The sequence below is a fragment of the Lutra lutra genome, chromosome 17 (genome assembly GCF_902655055.1).
Source record: "Lutra lutra chromosome 17, mLutLut1.2, whole genome shotgun sequence".
NCBI lineage: Eukaryota > Metazoa > Chordata > Mammalia > Carnivora > Mustelidae > Lutra > Lutra lutra.
The window spans coordinates 60,171,661-60,195,057 of record NC_062294.1 but is presented as its reverse complement, the minus strand read 5'-3'; the positions used below and the strand labels follow the sequence as shown (position 1 = coordinate 60,195,057).

Genomic DNA, 23,397 nt, shown 5'->3' with positions numbered 1-23,397 from the left:
TTCTTGCGCTCGGGGGCGGGGCCCAGGCCGGCCGCCCCGGGCGAGACCGCGAGTACGCACGCGCCTGAGCCGGGTCTTCCTACCACCGCCCACGCTGCCCCAGCGCCGCCTGTGCGGCAGGGGTCGGGCTAGTGACGCCACTGCCGCAACCTCGTACGCGGGCGGGGCGCGCGCACCTTTACGCGCTCTGGCGCCCCCTCCAGCCGCAGCCCCTGGCCGCGGTACTGCGCAGGCGATTTGGCCGTCCCCGCCGCCACCTCAGTTCCCGCCCCTTAGGCCAAGCCCGGAGAAGTCTCCGGTCGCCGCGCCCAGCCGTGCTGGGGAGAGGCGGGGTTGAGAGCGAAGGGGGCGGCGGGGTCCCAGTCCCAGGAGAAAGTCCCCTTCTGAGCCAAGTGGATGACTTTTGGGTTTTAACCGTTTTATTGTTTAACATGGCAAACACTGAAACCTGCCCAAAGCAGAGATTCCAAGGGGTCCAGAGCAGCGAGTCCCGCGGCCCCACAAACGACCCCTGCCCATCTTTTAGGCAGCTGCTTTTCCAAGAGCGCAACGGAATGAACCCCCCACAGCGGGGCAATTCTACGGCACGAAGCCGACTTGGGGCGAGGGGTGCGGAGCGGGACGGGAAATCCCGCAGGAGGGGAAAGCAGAGTCTGGGTGGGGAGGGTCCTATCCGAGGGAGGAGTCCTGCCTCAGCGGGACTCGGGATCGGGGCGGGGGCGGAGGGGGTCCAGGCTGAATGTCGCGGGAGAATTCCGTCCGACGCGGAGAGCGAGGCCTGTGAGCCGTGGGGAATCCTGTCAGACAAACACAGCCTCGTCGCGGGAGTCCCGAGGAGGACGCAGAGTCTGGGGAGAGCATCCCGGGGGCAAGGCAAGGACGGAGAGAGAAGTCGGGTCTGAGCCGGGAGGCGCGGCCTACGGTGCAGGCGGAGAGCTCCTGTTCGATCCTGTCTGAGGCGGGAGCAGAGTCTGGGCGGGGAGCTTGTCTAAAGACCCCGGGCCCGAAGGAGGCTCGAGGGGTGCGTGCGTCGGAGCCGGTCCAGCGGTGGGCCTAGGCCCCCTTTGCGGGGCTCCTCGGTGCCGAGATCTCCAGTTGAGGACGAGGCTAAAGGAGACGATGGGCAGGAAGGGGGAGGTCAGCTTTTGAGAGGATGCTTAAAGCATGCTGGCCGGCCCCAGGTCTGGCCCCAAGTCCTCCTCCTCGTCTCTGGGTTCAAACGTAAAACCTGTGCGCTGAGCCGTGCGCCCACGCGTGCTGGCGGCGGAAGCGCGTCTGGCCTGGCTGGGCGGGGTGTGGCCTTTGTTCCTGAAGGGGGCTGGGTGTCCGTGGGGCTTTGTCTCTGCGCCTGCCTTTGTTCCCGTCCCAACACAACCCCCAAATCCGGGGCCCGCCCCGCCCCTGAGCTGAGTCGTGGCTGGCCTCTCTCCCACCCGGTCCGTGGGCCACGCCCCACCATGGAGTGGCCCGCCCCATCCGTGCTGCTCCCCCAAGGCCCTGGCCTCAGACCCTTGCTTCCCTTCTCTGATAAGTGGGAAGGAAAGTTGGCTAGTGTGTGGGGAGAGGTGTGGCAAACAGTAGCGATACTTGCTGAGCGTTTTCCACGACCCCACCCCTCCCTGCGCCCCAAAAACACCAATAAGGGGGCATAGGAGCTACCCATACCGACCCAAACTTCTGGGGCAGGCACCAGGGTGTCAGGGACAGTAAAAAATAAGAAGTGGTGATGGGGCACCTGGGTGGCTCAGTGGGTTAAAGCCTCTGCCTTCGGTTTGAGTCACGATCCCAGTACCCTGCATCAGGTTCTCTGAGAGCCTGCTTCCTCTTCTCTCTGCCTGCCTCTCTGCCTACTTGTGATCTCTCTGTCTGTCAAATAAATAAATAAAATCTTAAAAAAAAAAAATAAGAAGTGGTGGTAAAGACTGTAAGAGTGGACTCTCCTAGGGGTGCCTGGGTGGCTCAGTGGGTTAAAGCCTCTGCCTTTGGCTCAGGTCAGGATCCCAGGATCCTGGGATAGAGCCGGGCATCCGGCTCTCTGCTCAGCGGGGAGCCTGCTTCCTCCTCTCTCTCTGCCTGCCTCTCTGCCTATTTGTGATCTCTGTCAAATAAATAAACAAAATCTTTTTTAAAATAAATAAATAAATAATCTTAAAAAAAAAAAAAAGAGTGGACTCTCCTAGGGGACTACCTCCAAACACCTGTGGGAAGGACGGTTCCGGGCAGAAACAACTGCGGGGGTCCTGACGAGGCACTGAGAGAGCAGTGAAGTAAGGAGTGGTCAGAGACAGCTGGAGGGAGCCTAGAGGTTGGCTGAATTGGGGGGGGGGGGTCCTCTGGATTGTCCCTGGTATGGGCCCCTCCATAGACTATAGCAACAGGCCCTGCAGTTTCAGTGGCTCATACTTTTCTCTCTAAACAGGACCTCCTTCCTCCTGGGCCCAGTACTTTCCTTCCCAGTACATGGCAGTCACACAACAGGGTATAACCAGGTGCCAGCAGCAAGCAGGCCTTGAAGATTCCCTCTACCTTCTTATCAGGTACCAGGCCACTACCAGCTCCATTCACCGCATGCACAAACCAAGCCTTCTGAAGTGCCAGGACAAACCTGGGGGAGGGGGAATCAACTGGGAACCAGGCTCAGGCAGAATAAGAGAAGCACAAGGGGGCACCCCAGGGTAGGTGGAGGCAGAGGAGGCATACAGGTATGCAAGACCAAGGCAGAGGTCCAGATGTATATGGCAGGAAATGGGTACATCTTTGCTCTGTACCCTTAGTAGGCCAGACCACGTAGTTAGTGGTACCTTATACTCTCATCCTCTGTGCTCATTGCTCACCCTTTCAGCATCTCACCCTTCCCAGTCCTGGAACACTGGCAACTATCTACAGACAGTTTCCTGCAGACAGAAGTCAAGGGATAAAACAAAGTGTAAGAGTCACTCAGATTGCATCCAGACCAACCATGGCCTGCCCACTGCTTCTTTTGAGCACCTAGCTGCAGGCAGCCCTCTCTCTTCCCCCCAAACTCCATACCTGCACCTGGCTCTCCCTGTAAACTTCAGGTGTCACCGCCAAAGCCACTTCCTGGGGAGGTCTGGTAGCTGCATCACTTTAGTCTCTCTCCATCTTCACAGATTCCATTTGGGACTACACAGTCATGAAACTTGCACAACATCAGGAATGTACTTAATGCCACTGAATTATATTTTTGTTCTCGTTGTTTTTTGGGCTGTTTTTGTTTTTTGTTTGTTTGTTTGTTTTAGAGAGAAAGAGCGTAGGCGGGGAGGGGCAGAGGGAAAAGAAGAGAGAAGTCCTAAGCAGGCTTCAGGCTCAGCACGGAGCCTGACTCAGGGCCTATACCACAACCCTGAGACCATGACCCAAGCCAGAATCAAGAGTCAGATGCTCAACCAGTCAGATGCTTAACCGGCTGACCACCCAGGAGCTGCTGACCCTTGGGGCACCTGTCTGGCTCAGTTGGTAGAGCATGCTACTCGTACCTCCGGGTTGTGAGTTGGAGCCCCAAGCTGGGTATACAGAATACTTAAAATCTTTTTAGGGGTGCTGTGTGGTTCAGTGTCTGCCTTCTACTCAAGTCATGATCCCAGAGTTCTTGGATGGAGCCCCGCCTCAGGCTCCCTGCTCAGCAGGGAGTCAGCTTCTCCCTCTCCTTCTGCCCCTCCCACCAGCTCTTGGGCACGCACGCGCTCTCTCACTCTCTCAAATAGTAAATCAATCTTTAAAAGAGGTCTTGGGCACCTGAGTGGCTCGGTGGGTTAAGGCTCTGCCTTCGGCTCAGGTCATGATCTCAGGGTCCTGGAATCGAGCCCCACATTGGGCTCTCTGCTCAGCAGGGAGCCTGCTTCCCCCCACCCCCTGCCTGCTGCTCTGCCTACTTGTGATCTCTGTCAAATGAATAAATAAAATCTTAAAAAAAAAAGAGGGCTTATTAAAAAAATAATAAATCTTCAAAAAAATAAAGAAAAATAAGAAAGGACAAATGAATGCATGGAAATGATGACTATCTCGACCCTGCCGGTTTTGTGAGCTACAAGATGAGATTAGGGTTATCTTATTTACTTTTTTTAATTTTAAGAAGGCTCCCTGCGGAACATGGGGCTTGACCTCATGACCCCAAGATCAAGAGTCACATGTTCCTTTTTTATTTTATTTTATTTATTTATTTGACAGAGAGACAGCAAGAGAGGGAATACAAGCAAGGGGAGTAGGAGAGGGAGAAGCAGGCCTCTTGCTGAGCAGGGACATGGATGCGGGGCTTGATCCCATGACCCACCTAAGCCGAAGGCAGATGCCTTAGGACCGAGCCATCCAGGCGCCCAAGAGTCACATGTTCTACTGATTGAATCAGCCATGCACCCCTGGGTTATCTTACTTTTTAAAATCTTTTTAAAAACTGAGTTAAAATTCATATAACATCAAATTTATCACTTTTAGCTATATTAATGTATACATTTATGGTGCACCTGGGTGGCTCAGTTGGTCAAGTGTACGACTTGATTTCAGGTCAGGTCATGATCTCATGGGTGGTGAGGTTAAGCCCAGTACTGGGCTCCTTGCTCAGCAGGGAGTGTGCTGTGCCTAAATATTCTCACCCTCAGCCCCACCCTACACTGGTGCCCATAGACACGTGCTCTCTCTCTCTCTCTCCCTCAAATAAATAAATAAATCTCTTCTTTTTAAAAGATTTTATTTATTTGACAGAGAAAGAGCACAAGTAGGGGGAACACCAGGCAGAGGGAGAAGCAGGATCTGCGCTGAGTGGGTAGCCAAATGCAGGACCCATCCCAGGACTCCGGGATCATGACCTTAGCCAAAGGCAGACCCTTAACCGACTTGAGCCACCAGGCATCCCTAAATAAATAGATCTTTAAAAATAAAGTGCACAGGGGCACCTGGGTGGCTCAGTGGGTTAAAGCCTCTGCCTTCTGCTCAGGTCATGATCCCAGCATCCTGGGATGGAGCCCCTCATCAGGCTCTCTGCTCAGCAGGGAGCCTGCTTCCTCCTCTCTCTCTGCCTGCCTATCTGCCTACTTGTGATCTCTGTCTGTCAAATAATCTTTAAAAATAAAAAAATAAAGTGCACAGGGGCGCCTGAGTGGCTCAGTCAGTTAAGCGTCTACCTTTGGCTCAGGTCATGATCCAGGGTCCTAGGGTGGAGTCCACATTGGGCTCCCTGCTGAGCAGGGATCCTCTCCCTACTCGAACTCATTTGCTTTCTCTTGCAAAAATAAATAAATAAAACCTTAAAAAAAAAAAAAGTACATTCAGTGGCATTTCATACATTCACAATATTGTACAACCATCACCTCTATCTAGTCCTAGAACGTGTTTATCACATGAAAATGAAACCCGGGGGGGCCACCTGGGCTGCTCAGTTGGTTAAGAGTTTGCGCCACATCAGGCTCTCTGATTAGCAGGGAGCCTGCTTCTCCTTTTTCCTCTGCCTGTGCAATACCTGCCCTCCCCCGCCCCCGTGAAATAAATAAATAATCCTTTAAAAAAAAAAAAAAAAGGAAACCCAGAATCTATCAGCACTCACTCCGCATTCACTCTCCCACCAGCTTCTGGCAACCACTAATCCACTTTCTATTTCTATGAACTGTTTAACATTTTGATGAAGGCTTGTAATTAGAAAGAAAAACATACACATCATACCTCCAGTGAGCACCATGAGTCTCATAGCAAAAACTGGAATGTGTCGGGCTCCCAGAAGTCCTCTGTGTCTCCCAAGCAGCCACTGCCATCTTGACTGCCACCACAGACGAGTTTTGCTGGTTGTATGTAGAACCACACAGGGTTTGCATGTCAGTGTCTCGCTTCTTTTTCTGAGTGCACATCTGTGTGGTTCTATATGGCCTTGGTTCCTTGCATGCCCTTGTTGTGTAGGGCCTTACCACACAAATACCGTACAGTCTGTTTACATATTCTCTTTTTGACTGCACTTGGGCCTCCCTCCTGTTTGTGCTGTTATAAATACAGACATTGCCCCATACATGTTTTGTGACCACACGATGATTTTGCAGCCTCCCACAAACCAAGAGAAAAGGCCTAAGGATGACACCTTTTTTGCCAGCACCTTTATCTTGGACTTAGCCTCCACAGCTGTGAGAAGCCAATTTTGGGTGTTTAAGCCACCCAACAACAGTACTTTGTAAAAGCAGCTTGAGCCAACTAAGTGTCAGGTTTCCCTCTGCCTCATCCTCATAAGGGTCCACGTGACTTTATATTTGGAGCCCACCCCAATAATTCAGGATAATTTCCCCATTTCAAGATCTTTAATTACAACTCGAAAGGTCCTTTTTCTTTTTCTTTAAAGACTTTATTTATTTATTTGACAGAGAGACACAGCAAGAAAGGGAACACAAGCAGGGGGAGTGGGAGAGGGAGAAGTAGGCTTCCTGCGGAGCAGGGAGCCTGATTCGGGCTCAATCCCAGGACCCTGGGATCAGGACCTGAGCCCAAGGCAGATACTTAACTACCCCTGATCCTTTTTCTTTTTTTTTTTTTTTTCTTTTTTAAAGATTTTATTTATTTATTTGACAGAGATCACAAGTAGGCAGAAAGACAGGCAGAGAGAGGAGGAAGCAGTCTCCCCACTGAGCAGAGAGAGCCCGATGCAGGGCTCGATTCCAGGACCCTGTGATCATGACCTGAGCTAAAGGCAGGGGCTTTAACCCACTGAGCCACCCAGGTGCCCCACCCCTGATCCTTTTTCTTAATAAGGTAACAGTCAAGGGGCCAGGGATTAGGATGTATACATCTTTGTGAGCCATATTTCAGCCTACTGAAGTCCACATTTCACAGATGGGAAAATCAGTCATCAGAGAACAGGAGTTGTCCACAGCCCCACAGTCTGTAGGAGTCCAACCCAGTCCTGTGCTCAGAGGGTGCCCTCACCCTTTCAATCTGCTTCCTTCCCAAGGGAATCTGCAGCTCCCAGGGAGGGCAAGGAGGGAAAGGACAGGAGACATCCACAGCCCAGAATTTCATCCCTTTTTCTGCAAAGAGGAACCAGGGCTCTTGGGAGTAAAGACTGATTCCAAGGCTAAACAGGGAAGGTCCCAGGTGAGCCTGGAACATCTTGTTATGCCACAAAATAAGTGCCCAAAAAATGACAGGAACATGTTAAAAGGACACAGAAACTAAACCTGATGATACAATTCAAGCATCAGAAAAAATTGCAACTGTCATTGGCTGACATACAATGAATCCTTTAGGGTTCTCAAAAAGGAGAGCCAGGAAAATAAGCCCATCTGTCACCATTTGATGTCACTTTTAAGCTGACCCCTCACTCTGGGAATTCAGCACTGATCCTGCCTTCCCAAAGGGAACACACGGCCCCAGTGCTTGCTTAGATCATTAAATTCTAGAATTCAGAAAATATCATTTCCCAACCCATAATAAGATTCCTGAGATCAGGATTATCAGTTGTACACATTCCGAGGGTACTAGCGGGTAAAGTGTGAATATGATCATCTAGGAGGGGGCACGTGAGTGGGGAGCAGCCAGTCAGCCTGTCATTGCGCCCACATTAGGGTCAGCAACACGGAGACCCTTCAGGAGACACAACAGGACCCATCCACCACTCTGTGAGAGGTTCCAGCCAGTGTTTGGCCAGAAACCCAACAAGTCTTTAGAGCTCATTTCTCATCCACAGGAGCTAAAGGAAATACTAGAGGGAGGGAAAGAAGTAGCCAGTGGGCCCATCAGAAGTGGGGGATGTCCTGCCAGAAACTAAGGTCTACTGTCCTTCAACTGTCTTCACAGAAGGGGCTGTGTATCTGTAGCCAGACACGAGATCAGTGACTCCTAGGGTAAGGAAGGGATGGATGCAAACTGCGCAAAGGAAGTTTTAAGGGGAAGGATAATGTTCTAAAACTGGATTGTGGTGGGGTGCCTGACTTCCTGGGTACAGCATGCCACTCTTGACTTCGGGGTTGTGAGTTCAAGCCCCATGTTGGGTGCCCCTAATAATCTTTATTTTTTAAGAAAAGGACAATAGCAAATGTTGGTAGGAGTGTGGAGAAATTGGAACCCTCTTCATTGCTGGTGAGAATGTAAAATAGTGCAGCCACTGATTAAAAAAAACAGTTTGGGGGGGCACCTGGGTGGCTCAGTGGGTTAAGCCTCTGCCTTCGGCTCAGGTCATGATCTCAGGGTCCTGGGATCGAGCCCCGCATTGGGCTCTCTGCTCGGCGGTGAGCCTGCTTCCTCCTCTCTCTGCCTGCTTCTCTGCCTACTTGTGATCTCTGTCTCTCTCTGTCAAATAAATAAATAAAATTTTAAAAATAAAAAAAATGAAAAAATAAAAAATAAAAAACAGTTTGGCTATTCCTCAAACAGCTACACATAGATTTACCATATGACCCAGCAGTTAACTTATAGGTATGTACTAGGTGTCTGGGTAACTCAGCTGAGTGTATGACTCTTGATTTTTTGTTTGTTTTTTTTTTAAGATTTTATTTATTTATTTGACAGAAATCACAAGTAGGCAGAGAGGTGGGCAGAGAGAGAGGAGAAAGCAGGCTCCCTGCTAAGCAGAGATCCCGATGTGGGGCTCGATCCCAGGACCCTGGGATCATGACCTGAGCCGAAGGCAGAGGCTTTAACCCACTGAGCCACCCAGGCGCCCCATGACTCTTGGTTTTGACTCAGGTCATGATTTCCAGGTTATGGGATCAAGCCGTGTTTCAGGCTCTATGCTCAGCATGGAGTCTCCTTGAGATTCTCTCCCTCTCCTTCTGCCCCTCCCCCTCCCCCCCCCCCCTCTAAAGTAAAAGAAATAAAATCCTTTTAAAAAGAAGTGGTACCGGGGTGGCTCAGTGGGTTAAGACTCTGCCTTCGGCTCAGGTCATGATCTCAGGGTCCTGGGATCGAGCCCCGCATTGGGCTCTCTGCTCAGTGGGGAACCTGCTTCCCCCCGCTCTCTGCCTGCCTCTCTGCCTGTGATCTCGCTCTCTGTCAAATAAATAAATAAAATCTTAAAAAATAAAAATAAAAAGTATAGGTATATACCCCTTAAATTGAAAACAAGTATTCAAACAAATCCTTGTACAGGAACGTACAGCAATACTATTCACAGTAGCCAAAGGTGGAAACAACCCAAAGTCCATTAATTGATGACCAGATAAATAAATGTGGTATTTCCATACAATGGAGTCTTATTCAGCCATAAAAATAAATGAACTGATACACAGTACAACATAGATGAACCCTGAAAATATTATACCAGCTGAAAGAAATCAGACACAAAAGACCATATATGGTATGATTCCATTTATATGAAATATCCAAAACATGCAAACTCATAGAGACAGAAAGTAGATTAGTGGTTGCCAGGGGCTGGGGGAAGAGGGAAATGAGGAGTTACTGCCAACGGGTACACACTGTTTTTTGTTTCAAGATTTTATTTATTTGACAGAGAGAGCACAAGCAAGTGGAGTGGCAGGAAGAGGGAAAGGTAGGGGGAGAAGCAGGCTCCGTTAAGCTCCCCTGCTAAGCAGGGCTCGATTTCAGGACCCTAGGATCATGACCCAAGCCGAAGGCAGATGCTTAACTGACTGAGCCACCCAGGCGTCTCCAAGATTTTATTTTGGATTAAGCAAAATGTTTCTGGATTTGATTGAGGTGGTGGTTACACAACATGGGATCATACTAAAATCCACTGAATTGTTCACTTTACTTTTTAAAAGATTTTATTTATTTATCTATTTTTTTGAGAGAGGGTGGGAGGGGGAGAGGGAGAGGGAAAGAGAATCCCAAGCAGACTCCGTGCTGAGAGCAGAGCCTGATGCGGGGCTTGATCCAACAATGCTGAGATCATGACTTGAGCTGAAATCAGGAGTCGGATGCCCAACTGGAGGAGCCACCCAGGTGTGTCTGAATTGTTCACTTTAAAATGGTTAATTCTGTTTTATCTGAATTTTACCTTAATTTAAAAAGGGTGAGTGGAACTTCTGGATCAACAGGGAAAGAGGAACCTGGGCAGTTCTGAAAGGGTTCCTGGCAGAGACAAATCAGCAGTCAGGGCCCACTTGTGGATAGCTGGTGACCTGGGAATGGGGACTGGTTACACTAAGGAGGAGCTTCCGAAGACAGGCAACTAGGAAACCATCCTTGGTTTTTTGGGTTTTTGTCTTGGGTGTGGAGCCCAACATGGGGTTCAAACCCACAACCCTGAGATCGAGGCCTGAGCTGAGATCAAGAGTTGGATGCTTAAGTGACTGAGCCACCCAGGTGCCCCATCCTTATTGTTTTTAAAGATCTATTTATTTGTTTTACAGAGAGCACACAAGCAGGGGGAGGGGCAGAGGAAGAGGGAATCTCAAGCAGACTCCCCACTGAGCACAAAAGCCCAACGTCGGGCTCCATCACAAACCTGAGACCATGACCTGAGCAGAAATCAAGAGTCAGACCTCAACCGACTGAGCCACCCAGGCGCCCCCATCCTTGCTTTTATTTTTATTTTTTTTTAATTTTTTTAATTTTTTTAGTTTTTTTTCAGCATGCTTTTATTTTTTTTTTAAGATTTTATTTATTTAACAGAGAGAGAGATCACAAGTAGGCAGAGAGAAAGGGGGAATTGGGGGCACCTGGGTGGCTCAGTGGGTTAAAGCCTCTGCCTTCGGCTCAGGTCATGATCCCAGGGTCCTGGGATCGAGCCCCGCATCGGACTCTCTGTTCAGCAGGGAGCCTGCATCCTCCTCTCTCTCTCTCCCTGCCTCTCTGCCTACTTGTGATCTCTGTCTGTCAAATAAAATAAATAAAAATCTTAAAAAATAATAATAATAAAAAATAAAAAAAAAAAATAAAAAAAAAAAAAGAAGGGGAATTGGCTCCCTGCTGAGCAGAGAGTCAGATGCGGGGCTCGATCCAAGGACCCTGAGATCATGACCTGAGCCGAAGACAGAGGCTTTAGCCCACTGAGCCACCCAGGAGCCCCCCAGCCTTGCTTTTATTTATTTATTTATTTATTTAAGATTTTATTTATTTATTTGACAGACAGAGATCACAAGTAGGCAGAGAGGTGGGCAGAGAGAGGAAGGGAAGCAGACTCCCCGCTGAGCAGAAAGCCCGATGCAGGGCTTGATCCCAGGATCCTGGGATCACAACCCGAGCCAAAGGCAGAGGCTTTAACCCACTGAGCCACCCAGGCGCCCCCCATCCTTGTTTTTAAAAGATGCATTCTGGTGTTAAAAGAGGAGAGCTGGGCGCCTGGGTGGCTCAGTGGGTTAAAGCCTCTGCCTTCGGCTCAGGTCATGATCTCAGGGTCCTGGGATCGAGCCCCGCGTCGGGCTCTCTGCTCAGCGGGAAGCCTGCTTCCCCCTCTCTCTCTGTCTGCCTCTCTGCCTACTTGTGATCTCTGTCTGTCAAATAAATAAATAAAAAATCTTTAAAAAAAAAAAAAAAAAAAGGAGAGCTGAACAGTGCATCAAGCACAAAGAGGGCAGGGTGGAACAGACCATGTCATGAAGGAGGGCCTGAGTCCAGCAGGACAGCTGGTAAAGGCAGGACTGGAGAGGTTTCTGCCCCAGTTGCCCACAATGGCAAGGAAATACTTTTTGGACCAGAAGCCATGGGCATAGCACCTGAAGAGAAAACAATGAACAATGTACACGAATTTAACATCTGGGGCGGTGGCACAGAAGCCTAAGCCAAAGTGACCCAGACCTCATATTGTGTGACTCCATTCATATGAAATGTCCAGAAAAGGCTAATCTATAGTGACATTAGATTAGTGGTTTCTGGGGCGCCTGGGTGGCTCAGTGGGTTAAGCGTCTGCCTTCGTCTCAGGTCATGATCTCAGGGTCCTGGAATCCAGCCCGACCCGCATGGGGCTTTCTGCTCTTCGGGAGCCTGCTTCCACCCTCCCCACCCACCTCCGCCTGCCTCTCTGCCTACTTGTCATCTCTTATCTGTCAAATAAATAAATAAAGTCTTTCAAAAAATAAAAAATAAATAAAACTGAGAGGCATCTGGGTGACTCAGCTGGTTAAGCATCTGACTCTTGACACTTGATTTCGGCTCAGGTCATGTTATCAGCTCAGGTCATGATCTCAAGGTTGTGAGACTGAGTTCCGTGTTGGGCTCCGCACTCAGTGGGGAGTCTGCTTAAGATTCTCGCTCTCCCTCTGACCCTCCCCCATCCCCTCTCTCCCTAATAAAAATTTTAAAAAATAAAAAACTTTAAATACAAACATGGAGCGGCTGGCTGGGTCAGTCGGAAGAGCATAGGACTCTTCCTCTCAGGGTGGTGAGTTCGAGCCTCATGATAGGTGTAGAGATTATTTTAAAAAATTAGTAAACTTTAACTTTAGAAAAATTATTACATGTGAAAAAAACAAGACAAAACCAGAAACATTCATCTGGCTTCAGGAGAACTGTTAAACCAGGGTAGGACCAAGAGGCCTTGAAGGAACAGAAGTACGCAGGTGTGCCACCTCCCTCCCGGGGCTTTCTCTTTTGCCTACAAGCTTTGCTTAAAAAAAATTTTTTTAAGTAACTTTGTGAGGGGCGCCTGGGTGGCCCAGTGGGTTAAAGCCGCTGCCTTCGGCTCAGGTCATGATCTCAGGGTCTTAGGATCGAGCCCCACATCAGGCTCTCTGCTCAGTGGGGAGCCTGCTTTCTCCTCTCTCTCTCTCTCTCTCTCTGCCTGCCTCTCTGCCTACTTGTGATCTCTGTCAAATAAATGAATAAAATCTTTAAAAAAATAATAACTTTGTGTGTGTATGTACTAAAAGCAGGACAAAGAAATAAAGGACAGGGAGCCTGGAGGGATCTGTGGGTTAAACCTCTGCCTTTGGCTCAGGTCATGGTCTCAGGGTGCTGGGATCTAGCCCCACATCGGGCTCTCTGCTTGGCAGAGAGCCTGCTTCCCGCCCCCGCCCCCCGCCGCCTATCTCTCTGCCTACTTGTGATCTCTGTCAAATATATAAATAAAATCTCTAAAAAAAAATAAGTGTCTGACTCCATTTCAGCTCAGGTCATGATCTCAGGGTCATGAGATTGAGCCCCATGTCTGGCTCCACACTCACGGAGGAGTCCACTGGACATTCTCTCCATCTACTCCTATCCTGGCTTGTGCACTCACTATCGCAAATAAATCAACAAATAAATCTTTCAAGGGAAAAAAAATGGACAAAACAAGAACATTTGGTAATTTGGGGATGTCAGCACTCCAGTGTGTGCTATATTGTACTTCGTGTTTCTTGGGGTCTTTTTTCACTTTTCCAAAATTAAATCAAGAGCCCCGTGTAGGACCTGGTGCAGGGACCCAGGAGAAGTGACCATGGCAGTTGTGTTATGATTATTTCAGCTTAGGTCTCCTACTTCCCTGATGTCCCCACCTCTCTGTCCACAGACTAGCAGGCGTTCTTGTCTTTTACATATGAAAGCAAATTAAACCTTTTCTATGTTGCAAATACTCCTCACCCCATTTCCACCCCCACCCCAACAGTCCCTGAGGTTTCTGTTTTGCTAAGTCCTGTAGGTACCTTGCTTTATCTGACCCACTGCTCCTACCACCTTCATGCACTCCCCCTGGGGCTGGGCCTGGGTTTCCTCCAGTCCTCCCCTCAGCTTCCTAACCCTCATCGGTATGGAAATGGAACCTGTTACTGCCCTTCCCGCACCCCAAAGGGCTCCTCATTGGCTCTGTCTTCTAGGGAGCACCAAACCCTCCACTGCCGTAGCTGCCTTGGCTGGGACCTCCCTCAGTCCCTCCCCTATCTGCCTTGTACCGGGAAGCACTCTTCCAGAGAGGTGCTTTGTACCTAACCCCTAGGCCAAGGGGAAGCTCCTGGCCGTCTGAGGTGAGTACTTGAATCTTAGAACCTGCACCCCACACATGGCACTATCCAGCCCCAGGAAGGGAGCGCTAGGCTGAGAGACAGTGGGACCTGAGCGGTACTTTATCCGTGGGCAGCGGCAGCCACAGAAGGAGACCCTGTGTGAGAAGCTGGCTAGTGATGGAGGGTAGAGGGAGGTTAGGAACAGACTGGGCGGGAAGCAGGACTGAGTCTTCTGACCTAAGCTGTGCCTGTGGTTGTGAGGGATGTGGAGGTGCCGGGTACAGTGGTTCTTGCCTCTTGGCTGCTGAGGAGGCCCAGTCAATGAGTAGTTTAATTTCTTCTCCTTTCACATGTCTGTGACCATTGCAACCTCACAGGTTCTTCCCTGGATGGTCCATCAGCTGGTGCCATCTGCCTCTTATCACACTGCCTCTAAGACTCTAGGACCCGGCCCAGAATGTCTGGTATTTGCAGGCCACATTGACCCCCTCCTTGGCTTATTAAACCTGTATCCTTGGATATACTATTTATTCCTCAAAACGCACAACCCACAACCCCTGTGATAAGGTCTTTAGAGGGGAAAGCAAAATCCATGTCTCCTCCAGGCTTGTGACACGGGAGGCTGCAGCTCCCACCCCCACTGCTGCTGAACTGGCCAGAGTTTGCGCCTCTCCCTCCTGCCTCCCACTGGGTCAGGTCCTCCACCTCATCCTCATCCACTAAGACCTCCTCTGAAGCCACCCATGTCCTCTCCTTCCTGCTGAGGTATGAGCTGCCATTGCTGCCTTTTAGGCCCCCTGTGTTTGCTGCCCCACAAGACCCACCACCCACGGGTCCTTTAAACATGCAGTTGGGACTGTGGTCCTCCCCCTCTCCTCCCACAGCTCCACAATCCCCATAGCAGCTTGGCCCACAATTCGCTCACTTTCCTCACTTTAGGGAGGGCCACCCGCCCTCCTCAAAGCCCTCATGCATGCCTTTCCACCGGCCTGATGTTACAGCCACGTGTCTGGATCATTCCCTCTCTTTCTCACCCCGGAGGCCCTCCGCTTATAGCAGAGGGTAATGAGACCACCAACGTCGCTGATAAAGCCTTGTAAAGCAGAAACAAAGCAGCACTCAGCAAGGGAGAGGCAAGGGGAAGGCATCTGTCAGATGGGAAACAGCAGCGTTTAGCAGAAACGCACTGCATGCAGGCCCTGACCCTCCAGTGGCTATATTCATTCCCTGTTGTTACTTAACAAAGTACCACAAACTCAGTAGCTTAACACAACACTATTAGCTTCCTGTTCTACCTGTCAGAAACCCAGGCAGCATCCTCTGCTCCAGGTCTCACAAAGGCTGCAATCAAGTTCTGGGCAGGGCTGGGGGCTCTTCTGGGAAGCTCTGCGGGAACATCAGCTTCCCAGCCCCTTCAGGTCGTCAGCAGATTCCAGTTCCATGCGTTTGTAGACTGAAGCCCCTATTTCCTCGCTGGCTGTCATGTGGGCCTCGTAGACTCTTGACTCCCCCTGTATTTCTTGTCACATGGGCTCTTCCAGCTTCAAAGGCGGTGGAATCCCTCTACTTCTACTTCTCTATGCTTTCCTCATCTGCTTTTTTTTTTTTAAGATTTTATTTATTTATTCGACAGAGATCATAAGTAGGCAGAGAGGCAGGCAGAGAGAGAGGGGGAAGCAGGCTCCCCGCCGAGCAGAGAGCCCAATGTGGGGCTCAATCCCAGGACCTCGAGATCATGACCCAAGACCAAGGCAGAGGCTAAACCCACTGAGTTCCCCAGCGCCCCTCCTCATCTGCTTTTAAACACCCTATGATGACCAGAGGTCTCTGGCCAAGCCAAGCAATCAAGGATCATCTCATCTCAAGGCCAGCGGGCTGTCAACCTTAATTATATCTGCCAGGTACTGTAACTATATGTAAGTCCTGCGCGCGGAATCTTGGAGGGGACCATTTTTAGAATTCTGCCTCCCTCCAGGAGATGACTTACAATGTCTCAGAATCCTGTGGAATCAGGCCCACAACAGGATGAAGCTGCTGTTAGCGCCTCTCTTTCTGCTGAGGTAAGCAGTAGCTGTCTGTGAAGGTGAGGGACACAGACGACCCCCACCTCTACAGGTCCTGGGACAGAAGACAGGGAGGCCCTGAAGTCAGGGAGAGTCCCTAGAGGCATGGACGCGGCCGAGCCATGTGCGCAAGTGCTACAAAAAGAGGGAACAGCACAGGCCACCCTCGAGGTAGGCAGAACCACAGACCTGAGGAATGAGGAGTGATAGGACTGGAGAGCAGCCACTGAGGTTGGATGGAGCAGACCCAGGGGGCAGGGCAGGCCATTCTGAGGGGCCCAGATTCTGAAGAAGGACACTGAAGTCATTAGACTTGGGGTTTAACAAGGTTCCTCGGGGCATGGGCCACAGGATGGGCTGCCAGTGGGGACAGCGGTTCCCCTCCTGACCTTCAACGCGTCTACAGCACAGCTGCCCAAGGCGGGAGGCTGGTACTCGGATCTTGCCCTCATCCCGGAGGCTGAGTCGTCACCCCACCCCCATGCTGGATTCCACACCCGCTGCAGTAGGCACGGGGTCCACCGAGGTCTCCGGGAATCTTCCGACCGTTCTGTCCTCCCGACTGCCTCTAGCCCCCACGAGCAAAGTATAAAGCGAGGCAGCCCACCACTCCAGCCCCCGGCCTGGCTCACTGTGTCCTGGATAGCCAGCCCCATCTCAAGGTCCTCGAAAACCAAGGCTGTTTCCTCCGCCCGCAGACTGTCTTTGAAAGCGACTGCTGGCGCCCCCAGTCCTGGCAGACGCACCACTCATCTCACCCCTGCCCTCCCCTTACTCCGACGCGTGTCCCAAGTGCTGCGTGCCGAAGGGAACCGTCGTTCACCGCTCGCCCCGGGGCAGATGCGCCCGTGTGTGGGGGACGGGGCAGGGGCACAGAGACCTGCCGCCTCCACCGTCCACCAGGGACCCAGGCTCGGGGGCGGACGATGGGAGCCGGAGCCTGGGGTAGTGTCTGCCCCTCGCTCCGCTGCTCTCCCAGAAGGGCTGGAGTCCGGGGGACCTACGGCTGGTTCCACTCTTGCTACGGGCAGAAGGCCGTCCCCTGGGGTCGCAATGCAGTCCAAGCCGACCGAGACCTACCTGGGGCTCCCGACCGCCTTCCCGGCCTCCGCCGCCGCGCGCCAGTGCCAGCCCCGCGGGGAGCGCGCGGGAGCGCGGCCCAGAGATTGACAGCGCAGGCCCCGCCTCATCCCCCGCGCCTCGGGCCACGCCGGAAGCGAGCTGCTGCTCTGACCTTCCTCGCTGCCCCGCCGCCCGAGCCTCGGCGACTTTAGTTCCCCCTCCGGCTAGAGCCGGAAGAGCGGCCTGGCCGCGGCGGCCGATCGCCATAGAAACACCGGAAACGTGCTCTGACCGAGCGCTCCCCGGCCCCACGGCGGCCGCAGAGTTGAGTTCCGTCGGCGTCGCACCCCGAAAGTGCGGCCTTGTCGGTGCTGAGCGGGAGAAAGCCAAGTCCCGGCCGAGCGCCGCGGAGGAGCCGAAGGTGCGGAGTGGCGGGCATCCGCCGCCTCAGGGCCCGCGGGCGGGCCGGGGGAGGGGCGCCGGCGCTGGGCGTGGCGCGCACGCCGCGGCCGTGAGGGGGCGCTGCTGATGGGGGCCTGGCCCCGGCGATCGCGCGGAGGCGGGAAATCCAGGCTGGCCGGGGGTCTGCCGCAGGCGCCGCCGGGGCGTGTGCGAGGGGGGCCTCCGCGTTCGGGCTGGGGCGCGGGCAGCCGAGCGGAGCATGGGGGAGGGTGCTCGGAGCGCTGCGCACGGCGAGGGCCGCGGCGCGGCAGCCGCCACGCGGCGCCACACCCGGGAGGGCGGGCCTTTGTTCTGCGGCGCAGAGAAGGCCCTGCTGCGCCGGGACTGAGCCGAGGCCGGGAGCCCGGCGGCGGAGGGCCGGAGGCGGCCGGCGGCGCGGGTGCGGGTGCGGGTCGGTGCGCAGGCCCCCGCCGCCCGCGCGCGGATCTGAAGGTCTCTGGACGGTGCGTGAATAGAGACGGGGAAGGGGCTGGGTCACAGGTAACGGCACGTGCACACACCGGGCGCGTTTGAAGAAGCGCCAGGAATTTTGTCGTGGCCGTGGAGGGCGCGGAGTCCGGGAAGGTTCCTAGCTGTCGGGTCTGCTCAGGCTCCCTCTGCCTGTGGCGCGGGGAATAGGCTGGGAGGCGGGGAACCCAAGGGGAAGACTCCATCCTGGGGAGTGCAGGTGTGCGAAGTGGTCCGTGATGGAGTGAGATGTGGAGCGTGCAAGGGGCGGGGGGCTGGCCCCCAAAGAGGAAAGGGGACCTGGGGGTGAGGGACCGGAGGGGGGTGAGTCCGAGACCCCGTTAGACCCGGAACGTTAAGAGAGGCTGCACTCCAGGGCTGTGGGACCCGGCCTGCGCCGGGCTGGTGGAGAGGGGGTGAGTGTCAGGGTGCGTCCTGTGTCCCAGCCGTTCTCAGATCGGGGAGCGCGGGGCTGGGTGTAAGAAGAGCCAGGTATCCCATCTTTGTTTGATAGACGGAAGACTGAGCCCTAGTCAGCATGGGACCTGCTTGACCCGTGAAGTAGCAGAGCTTCTCAGATTCCTGGGGTTTCCTGGGGGATGGTGTCCCTTCCCCATTCCAGTGTCTGACGGTGGGCAAATTAGGTAGAATTAGGAGGCCACAATTTTGACAAGAATCATCCTTATCTGGAGGCCTCTGCTGCACCACCTTTGCCCTCCCAACCACACACCCTGCACAGTCCACAGAAGCCCCCGCTCTATACCACCCCACACCTGTGCCCGGCAAGCCATATCGAGAGTCCAAGAACCAGGCTGCAAGTGGTTCCTCCCTACCTGCTGTGGGGGTTGGCAGAGACCATGTATTCTTCTCTTATAGGGCACTTGTCAGGCTGATGCCCAACTTACTCTCAATCCTCTGACTATGCACACCCTGAATCCTCTGACTATGCACACCCTGAATTGCTTAGCCCAGGACGCAGGTCATGCCACCCCACCCGCGAGAAGACCTCTGTATACCCTAGTTAACATAACCCAATTCCAAGCCACAGACGGGTCTCCACAGGGCCTTGGATGCTCCAAGGAGGGGGGATGTGGCAAAGGAAGATCAAAAAGCTGCTTGGGGAGGAGTCACAGCTGGCCAGGAAGGGGAGTGGGTAAGGTGTGGCAGCCAGTTCTGTGTAGGGGCCCCTGCAGTATCCTCCACAGCTGTCCCATTGGAGGGGGACTTTGGGAAGGTTTATGGATTTGGAGTTAGGGGAAGGGTGGGTGGACCAATATAGGGGAATTTGAACTCTGGACCCTCCCCTGAGAAGTAAGCAAGACTGGGAGGGAGGCAGGTCTGTGGTATTCCCAGTCTTCTTGCAGGGGATGTGCTGGGTGCTTCCAAGGTAGAGCTGCGGAGGCCCTGGAGACTGGGGGGTGGGGTTAGGTGAGGCCGGTGTGGTGTCTGTGGGACAGAACTGTCGGGCCTATTTGGGAGGGCTGAGGTTCACAAAGCCTGGGGTTGTGGTGTGCCTGTGGGCCTTGCCCTGCAATAAGAGCTCGAGGGACAGGGACGGGGGGAGGGGTGTCCCCCCCTGACCTCCCTCCCCCTACCCCATCCCCTCATGCGGTGCAGATGGCGGCGGCAGAGGCAGTACACCATATACACCTGCAGAACTTCTCCCGCTCGCTGCTTGAGACACTCAACGGGCAGCGGCTGGGCGGTCACTTCTGTGACGTGACCGTGAGGATCCGCGAGGCTTCGCTGCGTGCACACCGCTGTGTGTTGGCTGCTGGCTCGCCCTTCTTCCAGGACAAGCTGCTTCTCGGCCACTCCGAGATCCGCGTGCCACCGGTGGTGCCGGCGCAGACGGTGCGCCAGCTCGTCGAGTTCCTCTACAGCGGCTCGCTTGTGGTGGCACAGGGCGAAGCCCTGCAGGTGCTCACGGCCGCGTCGGTGCTGCGCATCCAGACGGTCATAGACGAATGCACGCAGATCATTGCCCGCGCCCGCGCCCCGCTCCCGGGCGCGCCGGCGCCCCTTCCCACACCCGTGCCCCCACCTCTTGCACCCGCGCAGCTTCGCCACCGTCTGCGCCACTTGCTTGCGGCGCGCCCTCCGGGCCACCCAGGCGCCGCGCATAGCCGCAAGCAGCGCCAGCCAGCGCGCCTGCAGCTGCCCGCTCCCACTGCGCCAACTAAGGCCGAGGGGTCGGAGGACCCCGCCCTGTCGGCGGCCCCAGACGACGGCGGCGACTGCGACGAAGAGACCGACGATGAAACCGACGGCGAGGACGGTGAAGGCGGCGGCCCGGGAGAGGGCCAGGCGCCCCCTTCCTTCCCCGACTGCGCCGCGGGCTTCCTCACCGCGGCCCCTGACAGCGCGTGCGAGGAGCCGCCCGCACCCGCCGGCCTCTCGGACTACGCCGGCGCCGGAAGGGACTTCCTTAGGGGGGCCTCGGCGGCCGAGGACGTGTTCCCGGAGAGTTACGTGTCCGCTTGGCAAGATGAGGATGGCACCGCCGCAGAAGCCTGCCCCCCCGATACCCCGGCTCCGCCTGACTGCGTCCTGTCCGGATCCCGCGTCCCCAGCGTGAAGACCCCGGGCCCCCCAGTCTCGCTTTTCCCTTTTCATCTGGGCGCTCCCGGACCGCCTGCGCAGCCTTCTCCCGCGCCCTCCGGGCCCGCTCCTGCACTCTCCTCTGCATTCTACCCCGCGCTCCAGCCAGATACGGCCCCAAGTGCGCCTCCAGGGGAGGCACCGGCCCCGCCGCCCGCTGCTCCTGCTGCGGCCCCCTCGGCCACCCCTGCCCGAGCCCCAGGTGCTGCCGAGCCACCTGCCTATGAATGCAGTCACTGCCGCAAGACGTTCAGCTCACGGAAAAACTACACCAAGCACATGTTCATCCACTCCGGTGAGCCGGGATGGGTCTCTGAGCCGCTTGGTCATTAGAGATTCAAGCCTGAGAGAGGATTGGGCACTGGGCAAGTGGGGTGGAGGCACTCATGTGGTTCTGATGCTCTTTCGTGACCCCAGAGGAGCCTGGAAATTGAGCCCCAAGTGTGACATGTAGGGGGGAGGGGAAGCCCCTCCACTGGAGAAGCAGAAGCTCCTGCAAGTCCCCTACCTCGACTTATTGGTGCCGGAGGAATCCTAAGGCTGGGTAAAGGAGCAGGAACTTGCCCAGAGCTTTTGGAAAGCTGGCAGTGAAGCCTTTACTCACCATGATCTGGGCTGATCTGGAGGAACAGAGCCTTGGCAGGGATAAATAGCCAGGTTGGGAAGCAGTGCTGCAGGGAGCCTCCTGGGTCCTCTGGCTGTCCCTGGGCTCATTGACAGACTGGATGGAGGGAGGATGAGTTCGCTGGCCTAGGGAAAGCATGCAGAGTAGGCAGAGAGGTGCCCTGATCAAGGCTGGGGGTGGCAGATGGGGCTGCATTGTGAGGACCCTGCAGCTGCAGAGGGAGGAAAGGGAAACTCCTTGAAGACGTTGGGGGCAGTCCCCTAAAACCTTAGCTCATCCGGGAGGTGCTCTGCAGTGGCTGAGGGAGAGACGGGGAGTGTGCTAGGGTGAGCAAGTGGAGACTGTGGCACTAGAGGCTGAGGTGGTGGCTGGCAAGGCCTGGGTGTGTTGCAGGGTGTGTGTGGTGCGGGGTGGGGGGGGATTCCCTAGGGGCTCAGGTGGAGGACAGGGCTATGGAGTGTCAAAGACTGCCTGCAGGGCTGAACTGGATGTTAGGAAAAGCAAAGATTTGGCTGGGAGTCCTGTGGGAGTGGAGTGGGGAGTTCTACAGGGCCGGGAATTCGGGATTTCACTGTGAATGGATGGGAGGGCATCAGTGTTCTGAGGTGAGGAGTGACTGAGATGTGGTTTACACCATCATCCCCACCTGGCTGTCTTGAGATGAAGGAGAGAGGATACAGGCATAGGTGTTCAGCCTGTGGAGAGCTGCCAGGGGCCCCAAGGTAGTGCCAGCCAAGATTTGGAGCTTTGTGTCGCCTTAGCCAGGTGCCAGGCCTGGTTGGTCTGGGGGAACCCCCTGCCCAGGCACTGCCCTGCAGTCCCCCTGAACTGAGATGGGTTTTTTATTAATACCTGATGATTTAAGAGCCAACACTGTCTGCACCACCCCAGGAACATTATAGCTGCCAGCAGACAAAGGTTCTGGGCAACAGGGGCTTCCAGTAGGAGGGGTATAGGTATGCCTGAGTCTCTCCCAGTGTAAGCCTACCGGGCCTTGCAAGACTGCCCTCAGAATGGTGGCCAGCAAGCAGAGTACAGAATGCTCCATGGGCATAGCAGGAGTGGGGGGAGGGGAAGTCCCTAGAGGTGGGGGACTAGTGATGAGTCACGAGGGGCAGCGTTATCCCAGTTAACCAGCAGGAGTCCCTGTTCGGAGGGTACCTGTTAGAGTTGGGGGCCCCTGACAGTGGTATCCCGGTATGACGGTAAGGGTCTGGGAAGGGGGTATCCCCGCTGAGTGGGGAGACATACTAGGTCATGTTGGGGGAGGGTCCCTGGTGAGCAGAAAGGTCCGCGGGTGAGGGGTGGTCCCGGGAGGGAGTGTCCCTAACGGGAGAGGGGGATTCTGGGAAGAAAGGGGAGAGCCCCTTCCCAGCTGACATACGTGCACCGCATGCCCTGTCGCCCACAGGGGAGAAGCCCCACCAGTGCGCCGTGTGCTGGCGATCTTTCTCGCTGCGCGACTACCTGCTGAAGCACATGGTCACGCACACAGGCGTGCGCGCCTTCCAGTGCGCGGTCTGCGCCAAGCGCTTCACACAGAAGAGCTCGCTCAACGTGCACATGCGCACGCACCGGCCGGAGCGCGCGCCCTGCCCCGCCTGCGGCAAGGTCTTCTCCCACCGCGCGCTGCTCGAGCGCCACCTGGCCGCGCATCCGGCGCCCTGATCCGGTTCCACCCCCGCCCCCCGCCCCCCGGCGCGGGGTTGACCACGCCCCCGCGCGGTAGGCCGCCCTTCACCGGCATGGGGACCTCCGGTGGAACTAGGCCACGGCCGCTGCGGGACCGGTTCATACCTGCCTAGACGCCTGGACCACGCTCCCACCGTCAAACCGCACTTTCCCCAGAGCGCAGGCCTTCCCTCTCCTTCCACCCTTCTCCCCAAACCTGACGGGGGTCCAGCCTGCCTTACACCTGTCCTCCCTCCTCCTTAGACCCTTCTGATGGCGGCGGGCTGGGGTTGGTCAGGGACCGGCCATCCCTGAGAACTGAATCACCTCTGGCCTAAACTCGGACTGGCTGTTCAGACCCTTGGGCCAGGCCCAAGGTTTGTGGCTTGATTAGGGTGGATTCTGGAGCTTCTCCTCTGCCCCAGTGTCAAGCTGGGCATGATCCTGAACTACCCCTCCCTCAGTCTGGCGTCTAGGGGGCTCAGGTGGACCCATCGTGGACTGGGACAGGGCCTCAGGACCCCCGCTCTCTAATAAAGTACTGTGGGCCATGGGTTCCAAATTCGGAAGCCGTGAACTCGCAGACCCGTGCATTTCTCACCATCACAGACTGGTTGTGGGCGTCGGGGCTCAGTGCCCCCGTCCCTGGGCGGAGACA

The 23,397-nt window shown here is 54.7% G+C and overlaps 2 protein-coding genes across 5 annotated transcripts; one reads left to right on the top strand and one right to left on the bottom strand.

The window, feature by feature from the left end:
- Positions 1-183: 183 nt before the first annotated feature.
- Positions 184-17,361, bottom strand: LOC125089033 (uncharacterized). The gene is made up of 4 exons (XM_047710824.1): positions 16,952-17,361; positions 5,674-5,789; positions 2,835-2,894; positions 184-1,107 (listed from the first exon to the last, which is right to left on the bottom strand). Exons 1-4 carry the CDS (start codon positions 17,198-17,200, stop codon positions 918-920), a joined length of 615 nt encoding a protein of 204 aa, XP_047566780.1. The 5' UTR covers positions 17,201-17,361; the 3' UTR covers positions 184-917.
- Positions 17,240-23,308, top strand: ZBTB45 (zinc finger and BTB domain containing 45). 4 transcript variants are annotated; one of them, XM_047710749.1, is made up of 5 exons: positions 17,452-17,838; positions 18,905-18,995; positions 19,460-20,738; positions 22,480-22,745; positions 22,796-23,308. In XM_047710749.1, the coding sequence occupies exons 1-4, from the start codon at positions 17,462-17,464 to the stop codon at positions 22,734-22,736; spliced, it is 2,004 nt and encodes a 667-aa protein (XP_047566705.1). In that variant the 5' UTR covers positions 17,452-17,461; the 3' UTR covers positions 22,737-22,745; positions 22,796-23,308. The 4 variants fall into 4 exon arrangements, with proteins under 4 accessions (XP_047566706.1, XP_047566705.1, XP_047566704.1 ...); XM_047710748.1 differs by having other exon boundaries at positions 22,480-23,308; XM_047710750.1 differs by lacking the exons at positions 17,452-17,838; positions 18,905-18,995 and adding an exon at positions 17,240-17,354 and having other exon boundaries at positions 22,480-23,308.
- The last annotated feature ends 89 nt before the right edge of the window (positions 23,309-23,397 follow it).